Below are 19,535 nucleotides of genomic sequence, written 5' to 3' on the forward strand. Positions count from 1 at the left end.
TAGGTTTCGAGAATCCCTAAGCAAGAATAACAAATGAATAATTCTGACACGTCAGAATACCCCTACAATTCACTTGCAAATTAAATAAAATGGACTCCATCACTCCCTCATGTGACAGCAACGAAAATCTTGGGTCTTCACGTGATACGTATGTTGTTGAGGCTTTGGCGCTTCCTATAATTGGATCAGAAAGTGCCGGAGACTCCACAAAGGGTCATGAGTGTTTGGGGTAACCCACGGTAAGCCATGAAGCTGAAGATCACAGCATTGCCAGACGGCCGGAGCCTCTCGGAATGGGGTGGGGGTGCGGGGAGGGCGGACACAAAGATAGCTTGCTGTAACCACATTTACCAGTTTCAGCCAAGACCAGTTTCAGCCAATGACCCAGTAACATCTCCCTTGAAGCACAGAAACAAACAGTGAAGCAAGAGAATCCCCCCCCCATGTAAAAACTGAAAAGGATAATGGGTCGCAGTTTGGGGGGCAGCTCAGTTCCAGAAAGTTCCTTAATAAGCAGTGCATAACTTTGTCCTAAAAACAGGCAAAAAAACAAATTATGTTTATTTTAGGATCCGTCTGCTAAAGTCGGAACCATCTTTTTTTCTGCACGGGTTTCCACATTAAATGCTAAACAAATTAAATTATAGCCATTATTTTTATTCACTGGCCAGGAAACATACATTTTAAAGGAGGTTTTCTTTCACTGAACATGCACGTATTACCCCGTCCACATGAAGCAGAGGATCGAGTCAGGGATCAACTCTTCAATGATAAAATGGGTTTCACTGAACCCCAAGTGGAGGGCAGATATCTCTCCTTTAAGCCCAGAAAGCCTGAGAAAATCAAACATGAGCAGGAAAATTGGAGCAATGGGTTAAATTCACCAGTTTGTGGGTAAAAACTTAATCAGCATTAATGATGCTGGGGCACCTTGGGTGAATCATTTGTAACTACTTTTATATGGTACCCATGTGCACATGGCACTAAAAAGCTACTAAGACTTGGCCTCAACTTGCCGAGATGCTGAGGGAGGATAGGAACTGCTGTACTGAGCGGTCAGTCATGACCAAGGTTCAACAGGCAACATGCTCCTTCAGACACATTAATATCCATGGAGGTAGATGTCTCCGGTTGCAGTGCAATCATGGGATGTCAGTAAGACTAGGCCTAAGATAAAGCAGGAAAAAAAGAATAGCAGGAAGATTTGATAACACGCATGATAACCTCTAGTGATATAAATGTTTGGGATAACTGAAATATTATGATATTCTTTTTATACCTACCCACTGATTTTTGGCTTTCCTGTAGGCTAACGCTTCTGCTGCTTGAGCAGTGTTGTTATAGAATAGAATATTTAAGCCAGAGGCCCTGAGCACAGCTACAGCATCAGCAAACAGTACAACCTTAGTGCTATTTTGCCGCACCTCCTACAGGCTACAGTGCAGGATAAGCAGGCTTGTGAGAAACATTACTTCTGGGATTCCATCGTGAATGGGGCTCTTCACTGTAAGCAGAACATGACACAGGGTTACTATCAGATTGGAAATGCTCAATGGCTTCCCAGGGCGGCTTATTTTATAACCCGCGAGCATCCACATAGGCATCGGTGTCCATCAGACATTAATCTAATGTTGAATAAAACATGACGACCTTCTGGGTAAAGTGTAAGCGATGCCCTATTAGTTCTGAGATTCCGACAAGTCAAGGTTGTCATTTATTGTTTACTGATTTTAAGATGTCTTCAGTTCAGTGCTAGAAGTTTACTTCTGAATGGTAGATTTAAACCATGTAGTTTAGGTTTTATATGTCTGGAACCAATCCCCCTCAGTATTGTGTTAAGGCTATCGCCTATGACGTAGCGACGGTCTTGAGGACCTGATGAAACTGGAGGTGCTCCGTGATGGGGCTGTGTCATCACCCCCCCCCCCCCCCCCCCCCCCCCCCGGGATTATAGTTTCCCGGGAAATGGCCAAGGGCCGACGCAGCTCATCAGGTTTCTAATGACGGTCATCCATAATGCAGCGTGGCACTCTCATGGGGGGCGTCGAAAGCCGGGCCGGGGTCAGACGCGCACAAAACGACGCTACACGCACACTCTTTAATTCATGTCACCTTCAATTAACTGTCAGGTTAGAACTAAGAGCAGGCACCTCCCTAAAACCTCTCCTGGCCTATCGGGTCAGCTGGCTCCTCCCACGCAGGGGCAGAGGAGGAGTGTGGGGCAAACGGGAGGCGGAGCAAGTGTCACCAATTGAAAGGACATATGGATTGATGCACTGAACTGATGGGGGGGCTAGCACTGGCCCTGGGGAGGCCTGGAGTGAGCTTACTTATGCATAATCTCTTTGTTTAGGTTAACACATTATGTGGAAAGTGGGTCATCTTAGCTTGCTCATTTCATTAAAGTTTCAGTCAGCCTCTAATGAAATTACCCCCAATTAAAAACAAAAATTTTAAGCAAGTGATGATATATTTTTAACTAACATTACATAAAAATGTCTCTCAAGTTTTTATTCTTTAGATTTTCCTGATCTAAATGCATATCCTTACACAGTAATCCTGTAGTTTAGTTGTGCGTATTAAGACGTTCTTTTTTAAATAACATTAAACATTAATGTCCGCTCCTCAATTTACGCTGCTATATAGTAAACAGGATATTTTAAATTTCCACAGGTTACTCCTGTCTATGGTTTCCTATACGGGTACAACCGTAAACTTTTTTGGAATCTGCCTTGACGACATTTTGGACAGAGGTTCAGATACACTCCTATTCTATAGCTGTCTGTGTCCTACCTCACTGCCCAACCCCTCTGTTATATTAAGCGACGCTTATTTAGTATTTTCTTAATTTCTTCCAATCACATTTACTGTCGTAAAAGTTTACTGATTCTTTTGAGTAACTTTGAGAAACATGCAGGGTGAAAGCTTATTTCATGTTATTTTTCAACCCGTGAAAACCAACAAAAAACAAAGAAATAAAAACTGTATTATCCTGTAATACAGACCAGCAGGGTAGCTGAAGTAATGCCCCACCCATGACAAACACATTTTTTCGGGATACGACGCAAAAATCATATTAGAAAATAGTATGACTTCCAATAGTTAGGCCTAAATTAACTCTTTTGAATTAATCAAATCGAGAAACTCGAAACGTCAGAAGACTTATTATAGGAACGGTATCCCATAGATTCAATTACAGAAATTTAAATTACTTTGTTATTTATTTATTTGTTTGTTTAGAAGCGACTGTAATTCTCGTTACTTAAGGTTATAAGTTGGACAACACCGCCTCCTATCGGTGGATGTGTTCAAAGCCGATGTCATTGTGAATGTGTAGTGTTGATTTTCCTAGTGCTGATTAGTCTTTCGCCCAAATGTCAGTGATAAAAGTGAACATGTCTTCAGTAATAACGGTATAAATCAGTCAGCTACACATCTAACGCTCAAAAATACGAGTATTATTGCACAGACTGGAGGCGTCAGGTGGGTATCCAGCGTATAAACCGCCCAGCTCGTGCTCGCTCTCTGTCCACTGACAGCCTGGACAAAGGAAAGCTGCGCATGCGTAGAGCTGATTGCGCCCATAGCGACCGGCGGCATCATGGACGACTTTCAGAGCGGAGAGGAGGTAGCTCTTTGCTAAGTTTGCTGACTAACGGAGAGTAGATTGGACAGTTTAGTGGGATTTGTTTGGAAACGCGTTTAACGGCAGTCTATGTACGAATTTCGACTTTTGAAAGTGTTGTGTAAACTGTTGTCCTGCCGTTTTTTGTGAATACCGACTGTCCCCATGTAGCTGAAACAAGCTAACTTGAGATAAAAAAATACAACATACCCAATCTGTTTAAATATATTGTATGTTTTTGGAAAACTACTGAACTAAATAAACTACTGTTTATTTCGGGGTGCTGTAGCACATATTCTTCGGCGTGTTAATGATCAAAGAAAATGCAGCTGTTGAATGTTATGCCTGTCTGTCCGCTTTGTAAACATAGATAATCTCATTTTTAGTAAGTGTTATTTTGGCAAACTAGTGGGCATTCAAAGTGATTGTTTCACAGTAATTCATGTTTGGCTGGGTGATACACCGGCAGCTACTTAGTCCGTGGGTGTCTGAATGGATCTGCTCATTTAGTTTGGGATTAGCTAACTAACCGGCCATTAACTAACTAAGTATAAAGCCCGGCATGAATATACTGGATGGCGTAACCGGTATACTACCACCTTTTTGATAACTAATTGTTCGCCTGTTTCTGCAGACTGCCTTCGTTGTGGATGAAGTGAGCGCCATCATTAAGGAGGTACGATTTAACAATAATTCTGTCAGTAATATTAATTGCGTATTTGTTTATTATAATGTTTTATCTTCACGCCATGGTTTTCCCAGACCAGGACGTCCTGGGTGTACATCTATTTTCTAGCAAGAGTTCTTTATTTACATTACAAAGACCAAACCAAATAGGCGGAAGAGCAATTGGGCCCCACCTCCCGCATTTGCAGCTGTCTATCGTTTGTGCAGTGAAATATGCATAAAGTTACAGGAGCAGGCAGAGTGTTAAGGGGTATCTGCTCTCCAGTCAGTAGAGGGAGCGATAGGAGGCAATGCCTACCAGCACAGTAGAGTGAACCAATGGACCACTAACGTGGTGGAGCAGTGTCTGAGTCAGCTCACCAAACTGGGAAAGCCCTTCAAATACATCGGTAAGCCAGCTACTACTGCAGCTTTTCTTCTTCCTAGTTATTTTCGGATGTCTTTCCTTTTTAAGTGTAACATTTCTGCTTATGGATTTCTGGTTTGCAGTCACCTGTATTATAATGCAGAAGAATGGGGCAGGTCTGCAGACAGCCAGTTCCTGTTTCTGGGACAACACCACTGATGGTATGAGGCCTGTACAGCGTGCTCGTGGTGGGACGTATGTCCTGGTGCTATTTGTACAGCTGTACGTGCATTCAATACAACAGAAATAAGAGCATTATTGCATTATTATAGATCTATTTCTTTAATAGGTGGCACAGTGCCTCCTTGGGTAGTACTGTTTGGGATTTGAATCCCATCTCTGCTGTGTGTGTTTGCATGTTCTCTCTGTCATGTAGGTTTAGCCAGTTGCGCTAATTGATGTCCCTAAATTACCTGTGATGGGATGGTGTTTGGATAGGGAGGTTCACATGTCAGGTGCTCAGTCGTGGTTGGAAGATAATTGTACTGAATGTTTTCCAGAAATTATACGTTGTCACTCTTTTTAGCAGTTAGGAAAACATTCTCCTGTATTAGCCATTTATTTTTTAATGGTTGCCAGAGATGTATTATCCATCCATTTTTTTTTTTGGTAACCGCTTATCCTATTCAGGGTTGTTGGGGGGTCCGGAGCCTATGGGCACAAGGCAGGGAACAACCCAGGATGTGGCACCAGCCCATCGCAGGGCACACTCACACACCATTCACACCTATGGATGGGGTGTCAACCTATTGCAGTGTCACTCATACAAGTTACTCACAGACACAGGTAGTTTAATAAGTTCACTTAGCCTCAGCATGTTTTTGGATTGTGGGGTGGACCAGAGTACCCAGAGGAAACCCCACAACAACACAGGGAGAACATGCAAACTCCACACACATGAAACCCTGGAAGAGACTCGAACGCAGGTCCCAGAGGTGTGAGACGACAATGCTAACCACTGCAGCACCCCAAAATTTGTTATAACTATGATATTCATTCATACGAACATCCATCCATCCATCTTCCAAACCGCCTATCCTGGAAGAAATGGGCACGAAGCAGGGAACAACCCAGGATGGGGGGCCAGCCCATCACAGGGCACACTCACACACCATTCACTCACACAGGCACACCTATGGGCAATTTAGCAACTTCAATTAGCCTCAGCATGTTTTTGGACTGTGGGGGGAAACCGGAGTACCCGGAGGAAACCCCACGACGACATGGGGAGAACATGCAAACTCCACACACATGTGACCCAGGCGGAGACTCAAACCCAGGTCCCAGAGGTGTGAGGCGACAGTGCGAACCACCCCAAAATTTATTACTATGATATTCATCCATATGAACATTTATAACGTAATGGGTTTTTAATATTCCCCTGAAAGTATATGTAAGTTAACAGACCATACACATAGAATGGCATGCGATGCATTGAGACTCATCTGGATAGTGGTACACAGACCGCTGCATTTACCTTTTGTGCGTTTGTTTTGTTCCCTCCAGGAAGCTGCACAGTGAGGTGGGAGAATAAGTCCATGTATTGCATTGTCAGCGTCTTCGGCCTGGCAATATAAGCCTGGGCATTACGTCACCACCTATCGAACCAACTGCTGTCTGTCTGCTTTGCATAATGATCCAAAAGTGTTAGATTCACGTCAACTTGCTAAAACTGTCATTTCTTTATTACAACTTGAATAAATTATTACACCTTTCCCACAAGTTGTTGGCAATTTCTGTTACTGGAATCTCCATAGTGACTTCAGTTTGCAACATTCACAGATCATGAACCTTTACAGTAATGTTTACAGCTATTATCTGGGGTTGCTATGGCAATGTAACCTTTGGGGAACAATGTCCTTTAAAAATGTGGAATAATTGCAGCATGCTGACTGTTTCCATGAAAGTAAACAATAGTATGTACAGTACGGCTTACCAAACCTATATGTGTACATATCAAAATCATACAAGGCACAATGTTTCTTCCAGACTGATTTTTCCCACATTACATTTCAGTTGATTGAAAGGTGGGCAAAAAACACAGGTACTGTATAGAATTCACAACTGGCCACAAATTCCCCTTTCCCCTATAAAACCTACATCAAGCTTATTTTGTGAACAGGACATTATAAACAGAAAAGATACTGAACTGTTTTGGTATGCAGATTTGAACTTCATCAAAGGCACCTCGAAGAGACCAACCTGTACATAGCCTTACAAACCAGGCAGGGAGCAGGCTGCTGTACAAGAACCCAAAAATGCCATGGGGACATGCATTTTTTTCCAGACAATAAGTAAAAACTAGGATAACAAGGATTAAACTGAGCAGAACACTGTAGCACTGAAAATAAACGATTTAAGGGCAATTATACATTTCCTATACAAACACAAGAAGTATCTGTTATTAAACAAATGTCACAGCACCAAGATTCATAACACTTTACCTGAATGTTTCATTTACCTTAAGTACACAGGTCTCATACTGCAAAATTACAGGTAAGATTTCTTTACTTGATTTGACAGACGAAAAATACTACTTAAAATGACTTAAGGAATGTGACTTTTTTTCCTATTGTCTCAGTAATGCACAACACCCCAAACTGGTGACATTTTCTTCATAGCTTCATGCAAAACTAGGTTTGTATTATGCATTTGGGCGAAAATAAAGGAAATTAAATGGGCCTTCGAACCAGCAACCATACTATGGTCCGGACATCTGCTGGGTAGGAAGCAGATTACAAAAAAACTGCACGTTATTTCAACATATCTCAAAGGAGATTTTCCCATACATATTTAAAACGGCAGCGGATATGTATATACACTGTACATGTTAAACTCTCAAAATACACTGACCTTTCACTTGTATTCTCTTCTGTACTTAAAAGAAAGTAAAACATTAAAAAATGACATATAGATCTCACTCAAGTGTCCATGGTCTCCCTCTCAGTGCCCTATTCAGCTCAAGGCTGCCCTCTTCGGCTCATGCGTCATCATTAATACTTTTACTTACATTCAGCGGCAACTGGGCTTTTAAAATATTATGTACACATATCTATAATTTGCATTTAATTTAAACAACACACAGTATTTACACAAACGGGGTCAGGACATTTTAGTAGCGGCTGTGCTCCGGAGATGGATGCTTGATGCACGTCATGACGCCGCTCACAAGCAGGGGATGCTGGCAGCTCTCAGTCGCTGTCGCTCTCGTCCTGGTACTTTGACGTGGCCTTGATCGCCCGCCCATTTTGCAGTGGCATCTCCTCATAATCGCTCCTTTGCATGGGGAGGGAGGGTGGAGATCCTCATTTGTAAAAACCACAAATCGGACGACAAAAACATGGAAAGGTAAACTGAAATAAGAACGGACGTGAACATACCCATATATGACTTCATCGTCCGAGTCGTTCAGCATGGAAAAGGCGGGGTTATCTTTCAGTTGCGAGTCTGTAAAGGACATCATTTAACATCGCACAGATGGTCCACGTTTTTGCTCCCTCCCTGCTCCAACAAAAATGTGGACCGTCTACAGGTCCCCGAGGACTGCGTTGGGAAACACGTGATGATACATGGGGGAACATTTTGGGCAATGTTACCGGGCAATGATACTGGGCAACACATTTGTATTTGAAAAACTTTAAATTGGTAGTGGGCAACGTCTTGGGATCACCCAGATCCAGATGAGTTGCCCCTTGTGTCACCTGACTGGCAAACATTGCCCTGAATATCATCACCTAAGACTAACAGCACTTTTTACAGCACTCATCATTTGAGTTCTATGCTTAGTTACACTTTGGGTCCAAGACAAGAAGCACAGGTTGTGTTAAAGCCCAAAAGCCATGCACTAGATCTGAAGCAGTTTGGTCAAAAAATTTACGAGGATAAACAACATTGCAACATCCATATCTGACGCACAATAGGTTGTATTCACACTTACCGTAGAGGGCGCTCTTTGACGGCGAGTACACAAAAGCCAGCGTGTACAGATAGAAGTTGAGCAACCCATAGAAAGAGAGAAACTCGGCTGGTAGGAACTGTGTTAAGGAGGACACCTCTAGCACAGATGGATCAAAAAAAAAAAAAAAACTGAACCCTGAGATTCATCTCTAAAAACAGACCCCCCCCCATTCTAACTGAAGCAGGACATCACAGGAGAACAACAAGGCGACTGGGGTGGGGGGAGAAACAGCAGATGCCTCGAAGGACAGGATCTGAAGGATATAGTTTTTGTAGTGTTGGGAGAGAGCAGCTACGAAGTTGTCCTGTAGCACCTTAGCGCCAAACCGCAAGTAGAGGATGACCATGCTAAATAAGAAAAGAGGTTCATTAGACAGGTATGAGTGCGGAACCCACACCCAGTGCTACAGTGTTACTCAGCACAGCACCAAATGAATTGATGTTTCACTCACACAAATTATGTGGCACAGCGGTGCAGTGGGGAAAAACTGTCACCTCATATCTTCATGACTGGGAATTTCCATCCTGCCAACTCTTAAGTATATGGAGTTCGCTCCAACTTAAATAGTGTTTCTATAGGCTCTTCAGCCTACTGGCTCTCTGTCCCGTACCCTGTGCTTCCTGTATAGGCTCCAGGCTCCCTGCGACCGATTACTATAACAGCTGGAGGATAGATGGAAGACTGGACTTGCAAACAGCACCTCAGCGTGCAGCTAAATCTTACCTGATGATCAGCACTATGAAGGTCAACGCAGTCAGAAATTTCAGCCGAAGGTCTGGCAAAACAAGGAAAAGCATCTTGAGGGAGGAACATGGATTCACGGTGGATGGGAATCAAACGGTAGAGGAAAGGGTGCTCCTACCGGTGTAAGGCATGTTCTTCAGCTCAGAGCAGGCTCTGACGATCAGGAAGATCAGGTACAGGATGTACACAGACACCACCACCAGGAAGAAGATCTTCACGCCCTGAAACGGACCCATAAGTAGAGCAATTAGTAGAAGCTCAAAGCCAAAGAAAAAAAACTAAAATTTAACACAGCAGCTTCTACCTTTGCCTCCCCTCTCATACATCATGGATTTCACGCTCACCTGGAAATTCCCAATGTCGACTTTGTACTGGTAAGTGGGGTCATGCAGTTCATTCACCCTGCAAAAGATGTTTTGAAACAAATCTTGTATAACCCCATTGTCATAAAACAATCATATTTCTCAATTTCAACATTTGATATGTTGTCTTTGCTCTATTTGTAAATCATTGCAGTCTGTTTTTATTTACACTTTACGTCCCAACTTTTTGGAAATGGGGTTGTATAGAGTTTGCCTCCCACCATCATCTAAGGTGTCCAGATTAATAAAATAACGGCAGGGCTCACTTTCCATCTAGTCTCCACCTTAACATGGGCTGTTGTACCACAATGACTAGCTTTAAACAGCTAAGAGTTGGCTATGACAGCACAACTCAGCCAGAAACGAGGGTGCAGACTCACGTCTGCCAGATTCCCAGGGTTATGGAGGACAACCATATCAGGCCCACGATGACCAGCTTGGGCAGATAAAAGGTCATGCACTTCCTCTCCCCCTGAAATGAAGAATAAGGGTGCTGAGCATCTCTCTGACACAGAGTTAATCAACCCACGGGGTCACGACTGCCCCAGGAAGTAATGTGATACCTGAACGCGGATACCGTGGTAAACACAGAGCCAGAACAGCAACAGGGCACAAAGGAATACTGCCTGGAACAGGGCGTCCAGCGTACCGGGGAACCAGCTGTTCACCAAGAATGACAGCGGGAAGAAGGGGTCTAGGGAAGGGGACGACAGATAGGTGGGTCATTACGACAAAGCAAAACAAAAGCATTGAGTGACCGACAAGTTCAGGGGGGAACATGTGATGTCATCAAATTATGAACTTATGAAACTGATGAACCTTGTTCTGTAAAACAATCATGAAACATCACAGAACAGAACTGAACTACACTTGACTCCCAAGCTGTCCAGTCTGACCGGGGGGGGGGGGGGGGGTTGGGCAACTCACCATTGTACAGGAGCAACAGAGGCAGCAGGATGGACATCCACTTCTGCTCGATGCCCCAGTCCCGCATAGAGAACTTCCTCAGGGAGTGGGCGAACATGCACTGCGGCACACAGGGAAGCCCCATGCAGTTTACCGACGCTGCGGCGGCAAAGCATTTCCATGATACGTCCTCCGTGTCGCTACGCTTACCGTCACCACGAACGTCAGCACCACAAAGACGAAGCGAAACCAGATCTCCACCTGGGAAAAGGATGGGTTGTAGGTCTTCCACTGCGGACCGGGAGAAGAGGAGCAGATCATCAGCCACTACAGCATTACAGATGGGACGCCCCTCCGCATAGCCAGCACAAACCCCGCCCTCACCATGAAGGTCACCTCCCGGATGCCAAAGGTCAGGTTCTCCAGGCCTTTGAAGCTGACATTGACATGGTACCGAGTGTAGTTCAGGTAGCCCAGATGCACCACGATGATCTCATCACATGTCTGTACAGGTCACAGAAAGGGACAATAAAGACGACTACCTGGCACCCAGTATAAACCAAGGTACTGAAATACCATATGAATTCTCTATAGCAGTGTTTCCAAATCCAGTCTTTGGGGATTTGCAGACAGTCCATATTTAAGCTTCCTCCCAACTCCCTGTAGGGAGGAAGCAAAAATGTGGACTGTCTGGCAGGGAGCAAAAATGTGGACTGTCTGGCAGGGAGCAAAAATGTGGACTGTCTGGCAGAGCGCTGGGAGAGAGTAAACATGTGTACCATCTGTGGGTCCCCGAGGACTGGATTCTGAAACACTGCTCTAAAGAGTCTGACTGCATACGGACACACAAACATGCACTCTCACCGTCGGGTGCACATTCACTGCTCCGCAGTGCAGGATGCGGGACTTCTGGTGAATGTTGCTGCTGATGCGGGTAACGCTGGCATCCTGCATTACCCCTTTCAACTCCACGTTGATCTCCAGAGACTGACTGTAATCCACCCCTGCAGAAAGAGGAGGGCAGGAGTGAAGCTCTACCCAGAAGGGGCGACAGCCATGTCAGAACCTCCCAATTGCAAACTGGCCATATTGAGACCCCTCCAATCCAGACTCCATCCTTGACGATCCTTGTAATTTTTCCCACTTCCTGTAAAGCATTCATCCTGTCACTGAGCAGCAGAAGGTGAAACCCCTCTCCCCCTTTAGACAAAGATCATCTTGAGATGACATGAATGTTCAGATTAACCCTCATCAATTCTCTGCCCCTCACGAAACCAGATTATCTCAACAGGGGCATCACGACATGACTGACTGACTGGCAGTTTGATAACCATACAGGGTGACTTTATAAATCCCAAGCAGGAAATTCAGACGCTTCTCTAAGACCCATCTCTCACTCCATGTTTCTTTAAAACAGGCCCTGCTATGCCAGTTCAGGGGTGTGTGCTTCAGAACAGTGCCCCCTACAGGAATGCCCAGGAAAAATCCTCACCACTGGGATGCTCCAGCTGGATCTGACAGGTGAGCCACAGCTGCTGGTTGTAGGTGGATAAAGGCAGCGACTGCAAGCTGAAAGGTCCAGTCTGAAAGTAGGCAGAATATAAATCGTCCATCCATCCATCCATCCATTCAACCACTTATCCAGAACAGGCTCTAGGCTCCCCATGCTCCCTACCCCAGGAAGCACAGGGCACAAGGCACCAGTCCATTGTAGGGTGCACACACACGCAAACTGCACACACACAGAGTGGAGGCAGGATTCAAATCCCTCCACACCTGGTGGTAGGACGCAACAGGCATACTCACTGTGCTACTCAGTTCTATGTTTTATATGAATATTTAAATATACATCTATAAAACATGCATACCATTTTAAACATGGTTACTACATAACAATTAAAAACCACAACATGAGTAAATATATTTTAAGTTCACAGTGGTCTGACCTTGGTCTGGGAACTGTTGGTCGCATTGTACTCCTCAATTATTTTAGGACCTGTCGATAAACAGAGAGAGACAGATAGAGTGAACGGAGATAAAATATTTAGCCAATGTTCCGAGGAATGGAGTAAGGGACTGACAGCTCAGCCACGTGCGTTTGTGCCGGCATCAACACAAGGGGGGCACCTGAAATAGCAGCAACAAGCCGCTCCGATTTAAAAGAAAACAGAAGGAAAATCCACCGCTAACAACCTTCCAGACCTTTAATATAGTGCAATGGGGCTCTATAACTGTGTCCATTTATACCTATTATAATTATTTTTAGAATGGAGATTTTACATCCAGCCTTCTCCACATCGTGGTAGCACCCCTAGCTCCTCTTTACGAGGATACAGAATCTCGCTTCTCGTTGGGGATCCGCGGACATTTCCAATTTAGAATTTAATATAGCAGTATCAAATTAGTGAAAGATGTTACGTGGAGAAGACTGTGGGCGAAAAAAGGATCGGTACATTCAAAACTTTATTGTTGAAACTGGATGTGACACTGTCCACTGGCGCTCAGTACTCAGCTAAGTGCCAGATGGATTGCTGGCTGCACATCCTAGTGCCTGCCATCCTCGTTTGGGAAAAACAAGGCAGGATTCAGACGCATGGACTAGAGGGGCTGGAAATGAAGACCGACACATCGTGGGTGAACAGGCAAGTCTGAAGTCAGGCTTCTGTCGAATTTTAAACACATTCTCCAAAAAATTCCACCAAACGAGGAGTCTTTTTCGACAGCACTGCATGGTAACAGTCACCCACCCTGCGTGGTATAAAACCTAAACAAATGCCTGTCAGTGACCTACATATGATATGCATGTTTAGTTTAGCAGGGAGACACCCAGAAATGAGTGGCTTATTTCTTTTTTCAGGAGCGATAAAGGGCCAGGTGTTATCGCAACAACTAGCTCCAACACAACAGATTTAATCCACCTCAAACAAAGGTCAGCTGCAGGCAGAGGCTCGGAGAGGGAGGGGGGAGGGTGATATTCTCGAGTTTCACACCGGGAGCACCAGAATCGACAGCGCACACTCCGTAATGTGTCTCACTGCTTCAGGAATAATGGCTATGGGGAGATGGGGGTAAAGTACACTTGAGTAACTGCTCACTTGAGCAACACAAACTAGGTCATAAAAAGCAGGGAACAGTCTGACAGCGGGGGACGGATAGAAAAAAAAAAATCACTAACTAGATTGGAAAGTCTTTGCTTAGACAAGCCGGCCTGAAAAATGTTTGAGAGCACCGAATATTATCCATATTATCCAAAGAGACAAAAACAGAGTACCTACCCGCTATACCAACGAAGACTGTCAGGCCAAAGCATATAAAGAAAACCACAAAGACGAGGACAAAATGCCGCTTGGACAGGGTGTAGAGGCGCATAGGGGCCAGCCTGCAAGAGACAGAGGGGGAAACATTAGAAACTAGTTGCTGACATTAAGTCTTCGCAGGTGGCTATTCATGAAGTGACATTCATAAAGTGACATTCATAAAGTGATATTGGCCCAGAGAGAGATCATGCCTTGCAGGTCTTACTGATCTTAACTTACGCCGCTCAAAAATGTGGTTTATAGTTTTGCTTACAGCGCCAGGAAATATTTTAGCTAAAGAGTTCAAGAGATATAATTTACAACACTCAAGGTACTACAAATAATCTTGCTAACATTTACAAAGCGACAGGGACTGTACTGTCTGATTGGGGAAATGCTGGATCACTGCAAACAGGATGTTAAGCGGTTACACACGTGTATATAAACAGTCGACCGCCCATGTTTTGCTGCACACGAAGCAAATAAAGAAGGAGAATGCGACGTCCACAGAATCTGGCTCCCCCGCATTATAGGGTCACTTGCGAGCAATCTATACACTCCACATAAATGCAAATACACCCCACTCTAGATAAGACAAGGAAAATGCCAAATGACAGGTTACAAAGTATCATCTAAGCGAAAAAAAACACACACACATGCATCACACCTAGAACATATGGCGGAGAGCAAGTTTGTGAACTTCTTAGTCAGCTTACTTATCGGCTGTAGTTGAAAAGATTAAAAAACTAGTTTCCTGCGGTGCCTCGGGAGCGTCTCTAACTCACCGATCCATAATCTTCGGCCCGGTGAAGTCGAAACGTCGGCGAGATGACCACCGGAGTTCCGACCCGCTTGGAGAGAAGCACGGCTACATCCGCATTCCTGAGACGAGGCTGCGCGCGGCACGCCACGTCATCATCGCGGGCCCATGCCCTGTCACATGACGAGGGGGCGGGGTCGCGTGTTTGTTTCCTGCTCCATGGGTCGAGTTCATATCGCCTGCTTTCCCACCCATGTTTATTAAATGACGAAAAAATGTAGCCCTCTTTAAATGCATCCGCAAATAAATTTAGATCGGGATGCACTGTCACTGGAGCGCTTTAAGCATATTTGGCAGCAGGAATGGTATTTTTATAAAGCATGATGAAGTTAATCTATTATTAATATTTATTCACTAATAAGGTCTGCTGTTTTTCCCCATATATGAGTAAACAATGACAGAAATAGTATGCAACTAAATGTTACGTTTCTTCTGCATTCCAATCGTTAAGTAGACGTGTCATTTGCATTAATATAGCTGACATTTTACAGTTCATGTAATTAACTTAATTTCAGTAGCTAAAATAGCTATTAATTTCCCTGGGATAGCAAATGGTGCTAGCAGTCTTGGCATTTTTCGATTCTGTGTTAAAAGATGTGATTCAGTTTTGTAAGTGGAATCTTTTAATTTCATAAACAGAACTGTATCTCTGTAACATTTTCCCTCGGTGATGTGTGCAATATACTGATGTATGCTTGGTAAATCAAATGAAATTAGTAAAAACTAGAAAAAAAAATCCAGGGTTTGACTCCATCCATTCATTCATTTTCTGAAACTGCTTGTCCTATTCAGGATTGGGGGGGGGGGGGGGGGTTGTCCAGAGCCACAGCACACGACAAGGAACAACCCAGGGTGGGCGCCAACCCATCACAGGGGACACTCACACATCATTCACACCTATGGTCAATTTGGCAATTCCAGTCAGCTTCAGCATGTTTTTTGACTGTGTGTGTGTGTGTGTGTGTGTGTGGGGGGGGGGGGGGGGGGGCTGACTGAAACACCCAGAGGATACCCCACAATGACACGGGGAGAACATGCCCTACACACACACACGGAATCCTTACAGAAATTCAAACCCAGGTCCCTGAGGTGTGAGGCAATAGTGCTAACCACAGCACCACCATGCCACCCCAGGTTAGACTTAAACAACCAATTTATTGTGAATGGCCATTGTTAGTAACTTGCCAACATACACCCTTTTGCAAATTAATTGAAACAAGTTCAATTATTTTTGGTTTGCGCAGCCAAAAGAGCAGAGAGTATGACTGAGTGGATGGACAGAGGAGGCACTGTGCCCACAGACTGACAGGCCTGCTCGGGTGAGGTTGGGTTAGGTGGTATGACTGAGTGGATGGACAGAGGAGGCACTGTGCCCACAGACTGGCAGGCCTGCTCGGGTGAGGTTGGGTTAGGTGGTATGACTGAGTGGATGGACAGAGGAGGCACTGTGCCCACAGACTGGCAGGCCTGCTCGGGTGAGGTTGGGTTAGGTGGTATGACTGAGTGGATGGACAGAGGAGGCACTGTGCCCACAGACTGGCAGGCCTGCTCGGGTGAGGTTGGGTTAGGTGGTATGACTGAGTGGATGGACAGAGGAGGCACTGTGCTCACAGACTGGCAGGCCTGCTCGGGTGAGGTTGGGTTAGGTGGTATGACTGAGTGGATGGACAGAGGAGGCACTGTGCCCACAGACTGGCAGGCCTGCTCGGGTGAGGTTGGGTTAGGTGGTATGACTGAGTGGATGGACAGAGGAGGCACTGTGCCCACAGACTGACAGGCCTGCTCGGGTGAGGTTGGGTTAGGTGGTATGACTGAGTGGATGGACAGAGGAGGCACTGTGCCCACGGACTGACAGGCCTGCTCGGGTGAGGTTGGGCTGGGTGGATGGACAGAGGAGGCACTGTGCCCACAGACCGACAGGCCTGCTCGGGTGAGGTTGGGTTAGGTGGTATGACTGAGTGGATGGACAGAGGAGGCACTGTGTCCACGGACTGACAGGCCTGCTCGGGTGAGGTTGGGCTGGGTGGATGGACAGAGGATGCTCTATGCCCACAGACTGGTAGGCCTGCTCAGATGGGATTAGAGGTGGGTGGTATGACTGTTCTTCAGCCATCCATATCTGATTCAAGTGAATGCTCAGGGGTTCAGGGGCCTCCCCATGTTGTTGTGGGGTTCTCCCCCCACAGTCCAAAAACAAGTTTTTAACTGGAGCTGCCAAATCCCCCTGTGGCATGAATGGTGAGTGTGCCCTGTGATGGATTGGCTCCCCATCCTGGGTTATTCCCATACAATCTTTATCAATCCACCAGGTCCAAAATCTGGACCCAAGGCGATAAGTATAAATTAATGTGACTGCGATGTCTCTCCTAACTGTGGTCAATTGGTCTGCATATAGACGCCACACCTTGTTTCAATTAATTTGATCAAGGATATAACAAACAACAAAAAACACCAACTTTCTCCCCTTTTTGATCCCAGCCCCTAACAATCCACCCAGCCTCATGAGTAGCAGATCAGGGGGGTAATCATTACAGTATATACACTCTGTTAATGCTAATCAGAGAGACAAGAACATAATCATCACAGAGTTTAGGGTTCACTTGTACTAACATACAGACACATGATTCTATTTCATATTCGGATTTAGTTATTATCCAGGTCACCTAACTTCATGCATGTTCCTCAGAATGGTTCAATTTCACTGAACTAGGCCACCTGTATTCAAGCATTTAAAGCACATATTCTTTGGTCTGGACTATGTAACAAAATCCATGGTTGTATCTTGTACTTTCAGTAGGTGTACCACATGGTTCAGTTCTTGGGAACATACTGTTCGACACAATGCAATATGGTAAAGGTCTCAGAAGGCTTCTGGGATTTCAGTCCTTCCCATGCAAATTGCTGGTTGTATCCAGATAGCTGTAGCTCTGCCTCATCAACACAAACTCAACCTCTGTTCCAGATCCAAGCACAACTAACATTTCACCTCGTCTGTTCAGCTCCTCATTATGTCTCATGCACTCTGACTGCCTTTCCAGCACCTCCTGTTACAGGTGATTCAAGGAGTAACATGTCTAGATGCCACCAAACCTTCTTACTGTGAAGTAAATCTCTGCAGATTTTCACTCCAAGTTGCCCGCTCTCTAGAGTCTTCGGGGTAATTGGGTGTCTATCAAATAATTGCACACACATGGGAATGACACTAATTTATAAAGTTCTCTCCTTTTGATAATGTATCAGTAAACATTTCTCTGTTCAGGGTCACATGGCAGTAGAATTTTTCTCAATACGTGTAGGGTAAAAGGAGTAAGTTAGTATGAAACTTAAGTCCATCGCCAGACATGCTAGCACACTAATAAAAACGTACAATTACCATCTCTCCTGAAAAGCCTGCATTTTCTTTGTTGGGGGAAACATGACTGGGGAGAGAAGGTATTCAAACAGAAAAACCCATAGCCATATAGTAACCCATAATCTTAGAGCCGTCAGGCATTGGCATAGCCACTGTCAGCATGTTGTCTAGTGCTGTACCTCCATCTTAACTTTTGGTCAGGACGGTAGCTTATGGGTGTTTTAATCTGACAATTTTAATCATTCCTAACACTGCTACAAATATACGTACACCCACATACGTTGTAGTCGCTTGTACTGCATGCAGGTATGAATATGCGAAGATGTTTTCACGGTTGGTCAGCAGGCAGGTTAATAAAATGTTCGATTTTACAGGTGACACATACATACCGCTGCTTCCTAAGGCGTTTCTTCACGTAAAGCAACACGGAACGGAGTAACTCGCGATGTGCCGAATCTCGCAGTATAAAGATGATCACGTCCACCGATTTCAGATAATGCTTTGCAATAATGCTGCTTTCCATTTGTCTGAAATATTACTCCTGATGTATTTGGGGGATTTAAATCTTGCGGGCATATGATAAAGCTAAACCTACGAAAGGTCATGAATACATTCACACTGTAGCACACACTGCGTCCATCTTAATATGCGCACCATATACACAAACGAAAATTTGTTTTGCAGGTTGCATATTTTCCAAAACGTTGCAAATAAACGTAGCCCTCTTTTCCAATTACACATGGATTGTTTTACCTGTAGAATCGATCATCTCTGTATGGCGTGAGATCTTCCTTTAATTCCTCATACGCTTCTTGAATCTTCTTGCAGAAATATTTGAGGTCCTTGAATAGCGGGTTTTCGAAGCTGGCGTAGTCGCTGTCCATTCTGTCCATGACTCACCCGAGTAATGGCGAAAAGGAAAGGGCTGAGAGGACTGAAGATGTTCCTTTCGGTCTTGTCCGTTCGTTTAAATAGGACAGCAGGCGAAGCTTTGCAGTCGTGCAAACGAAATGACAGATTGACGAATCATGGAGGAGACGGAAATGCCGGAGGCTGGGAGCACGGAGTCACGTGACAGCTTCAGCACCCCGGATAGCGCTGCGACTGTTTAAAGCGTCAGCTAGTTTACCTACCTGTGCGCGGGAGCCACCCCTTTTGCATTATTTGTCCTTTGAACCGTGATTCTAAATTGCGCATTGTGTGTGATCGTGAGTGTGAATGTGCGGTCTATGTAAGGGCGTGATTTACTAGCTAGATATTCTCCCCTGTGCCTACAGAAATAGGCTTCAAGCTCCCAGTGCCAGTGTACTACATATGCATGCAGTTATGGATGTGCTTCCTACTGTCAGGGATCCAGTTAATTACAATGAATCAAACAA

The 19,535-nt window shown here is 44.8% G+C and overlaps 2 protein-coding genes across 3 annotated transcripts; one reads left to right on the top strand and one right to left on the bottom strand.

The window, feature by feature from the left end:
• Window positions 1-3,505: 3,505 nt before the first annotated feature.
• Window positions 3,506-6,440, top strand: dynlt1b (dynein light chain Tctex-type 1b). The gene is made up of 5 exons (XM_048985905.1): window positions 3,506-3,628; window positions 4,260-4,301; window positions 4,578-4,701; window positions 4,802-4,879; window positions 6,225-6,440. The coding sequence occupies exons 1-5, from the start codon at window positions 3,602-3,604 to the stop codon at window positions 6,293-6,295; spliced, it is 342 nt and encodes a 113-aa protein (XP_048841862.1). The 5' UTR covers window positions 3,506-3,601; the 3' UTR covers window positions 6,296-6,440.
• Window positions 6,382-19,217, bottom strand: tmem181 (transmembrane protein 181). Of its 2 annotated transcripts, none has more exons than XM_048985898.1 (17): window positions 18,910-19,217; window positions 13,964-14,067; window positions 12,635-12,684; window positions 12,181-12,271; window positions 11,553-11,692; window positions 11,073-11,192; window positions 10,899-10,979; window positions 10,710-10,809; window positions 10,346-10,476; window positions 10,163-10,254; window positions 9,765-9,822; window positions 9,539-9,641; window positions 9,400-9,451; window positions 8,941-9,023; window positions 8,656-8,745; window positions 8,099-8,165; window positions 6,382-7,994 (listed from the first exon to the last, which is right to left on the bottom strand). In XM_048985898.1, the coding sequence occupies exons 1-17, from the start codon at window positions 19,047-19,049 to the stop codon at window positions 7,910-7,912; spliced, it is 1,587 nt and encodes a 528-aa protein (XP_048841855.1). In that variant the 5' UTR covers window positions 19,050-19,217; the 3' UTR covers window positions 6,382-7,909. The 2 variants fall into 2 exon arrangements, with proteins under 2 accessions (XP_048841855.1, XP_048841856.1); XM_048985899.1 differs by lacking the exon at window positions 18,910-19,217 and adding an exon at window positions 14,770-14,918.
• Between the last annotated feature and the right edge of the window lie 318 nt (window positions 19,218-19,535).

Source organism: Brienomyrus brachyistius, chromosome 19, assembly GCF_023856365.1.
Source record: "Brienomyrus brachyistius isolate T26 chromosome 19, BBRACH_0.4, whole genome shotgun sequence".
NCBI lineage: Eukaryota > Metazoa > Chordata > Actinopteri > Osteoglossiformes > Mormyridae > Brienomyrus > Brienomyrus brachyistius.

Excerpts from the sequence above, each read along its gene's own strand:
- dynlt1b (XM_048985905.1), top strand. The coding sequence starts at position 3,602 with ATGGACGACTTTCAGAGCGGAGAGGAG. Across the intron at positions 3,629-4,259 it reads ACTTTCAGAGCGGAGAGGAG|ACTGCCTTCGTTGTGGATGA; the intron begins GTAGCTCTTTGC and ends CTGTTTCTGCAG. Across the intron at positions 4,880-6,224 it reads CTGGGACAACACCACTGATG|GAAGCTGCACAGTGAGGTGG; the intron begins GTATGAGGCCTG and ends TGTTCCCTCCAG.
- tmem181 (XM_048985898.1), bottom strand. The coding sequence starts at position 19,049 with ATGGACAGAATGGACAGCGACTACGCCAGCTTCGAAAACCCGCTATTC. Across the intron at positions 9,452-9,538 it reads GAAGAACATGCCTTACACCG|ACCTTCGGCTGAAATTTCTG; the intron begins GTAGGAGCACCC and ends TTGTTTTGCCAG. Across the intron at positions 7,995-8,098 it reads GACGATGAAGTCATATATGG|GAGCGATTATGAGGAGATGC; the intron begins GTATGTTCACGT and ends CCCCATGCAAAG.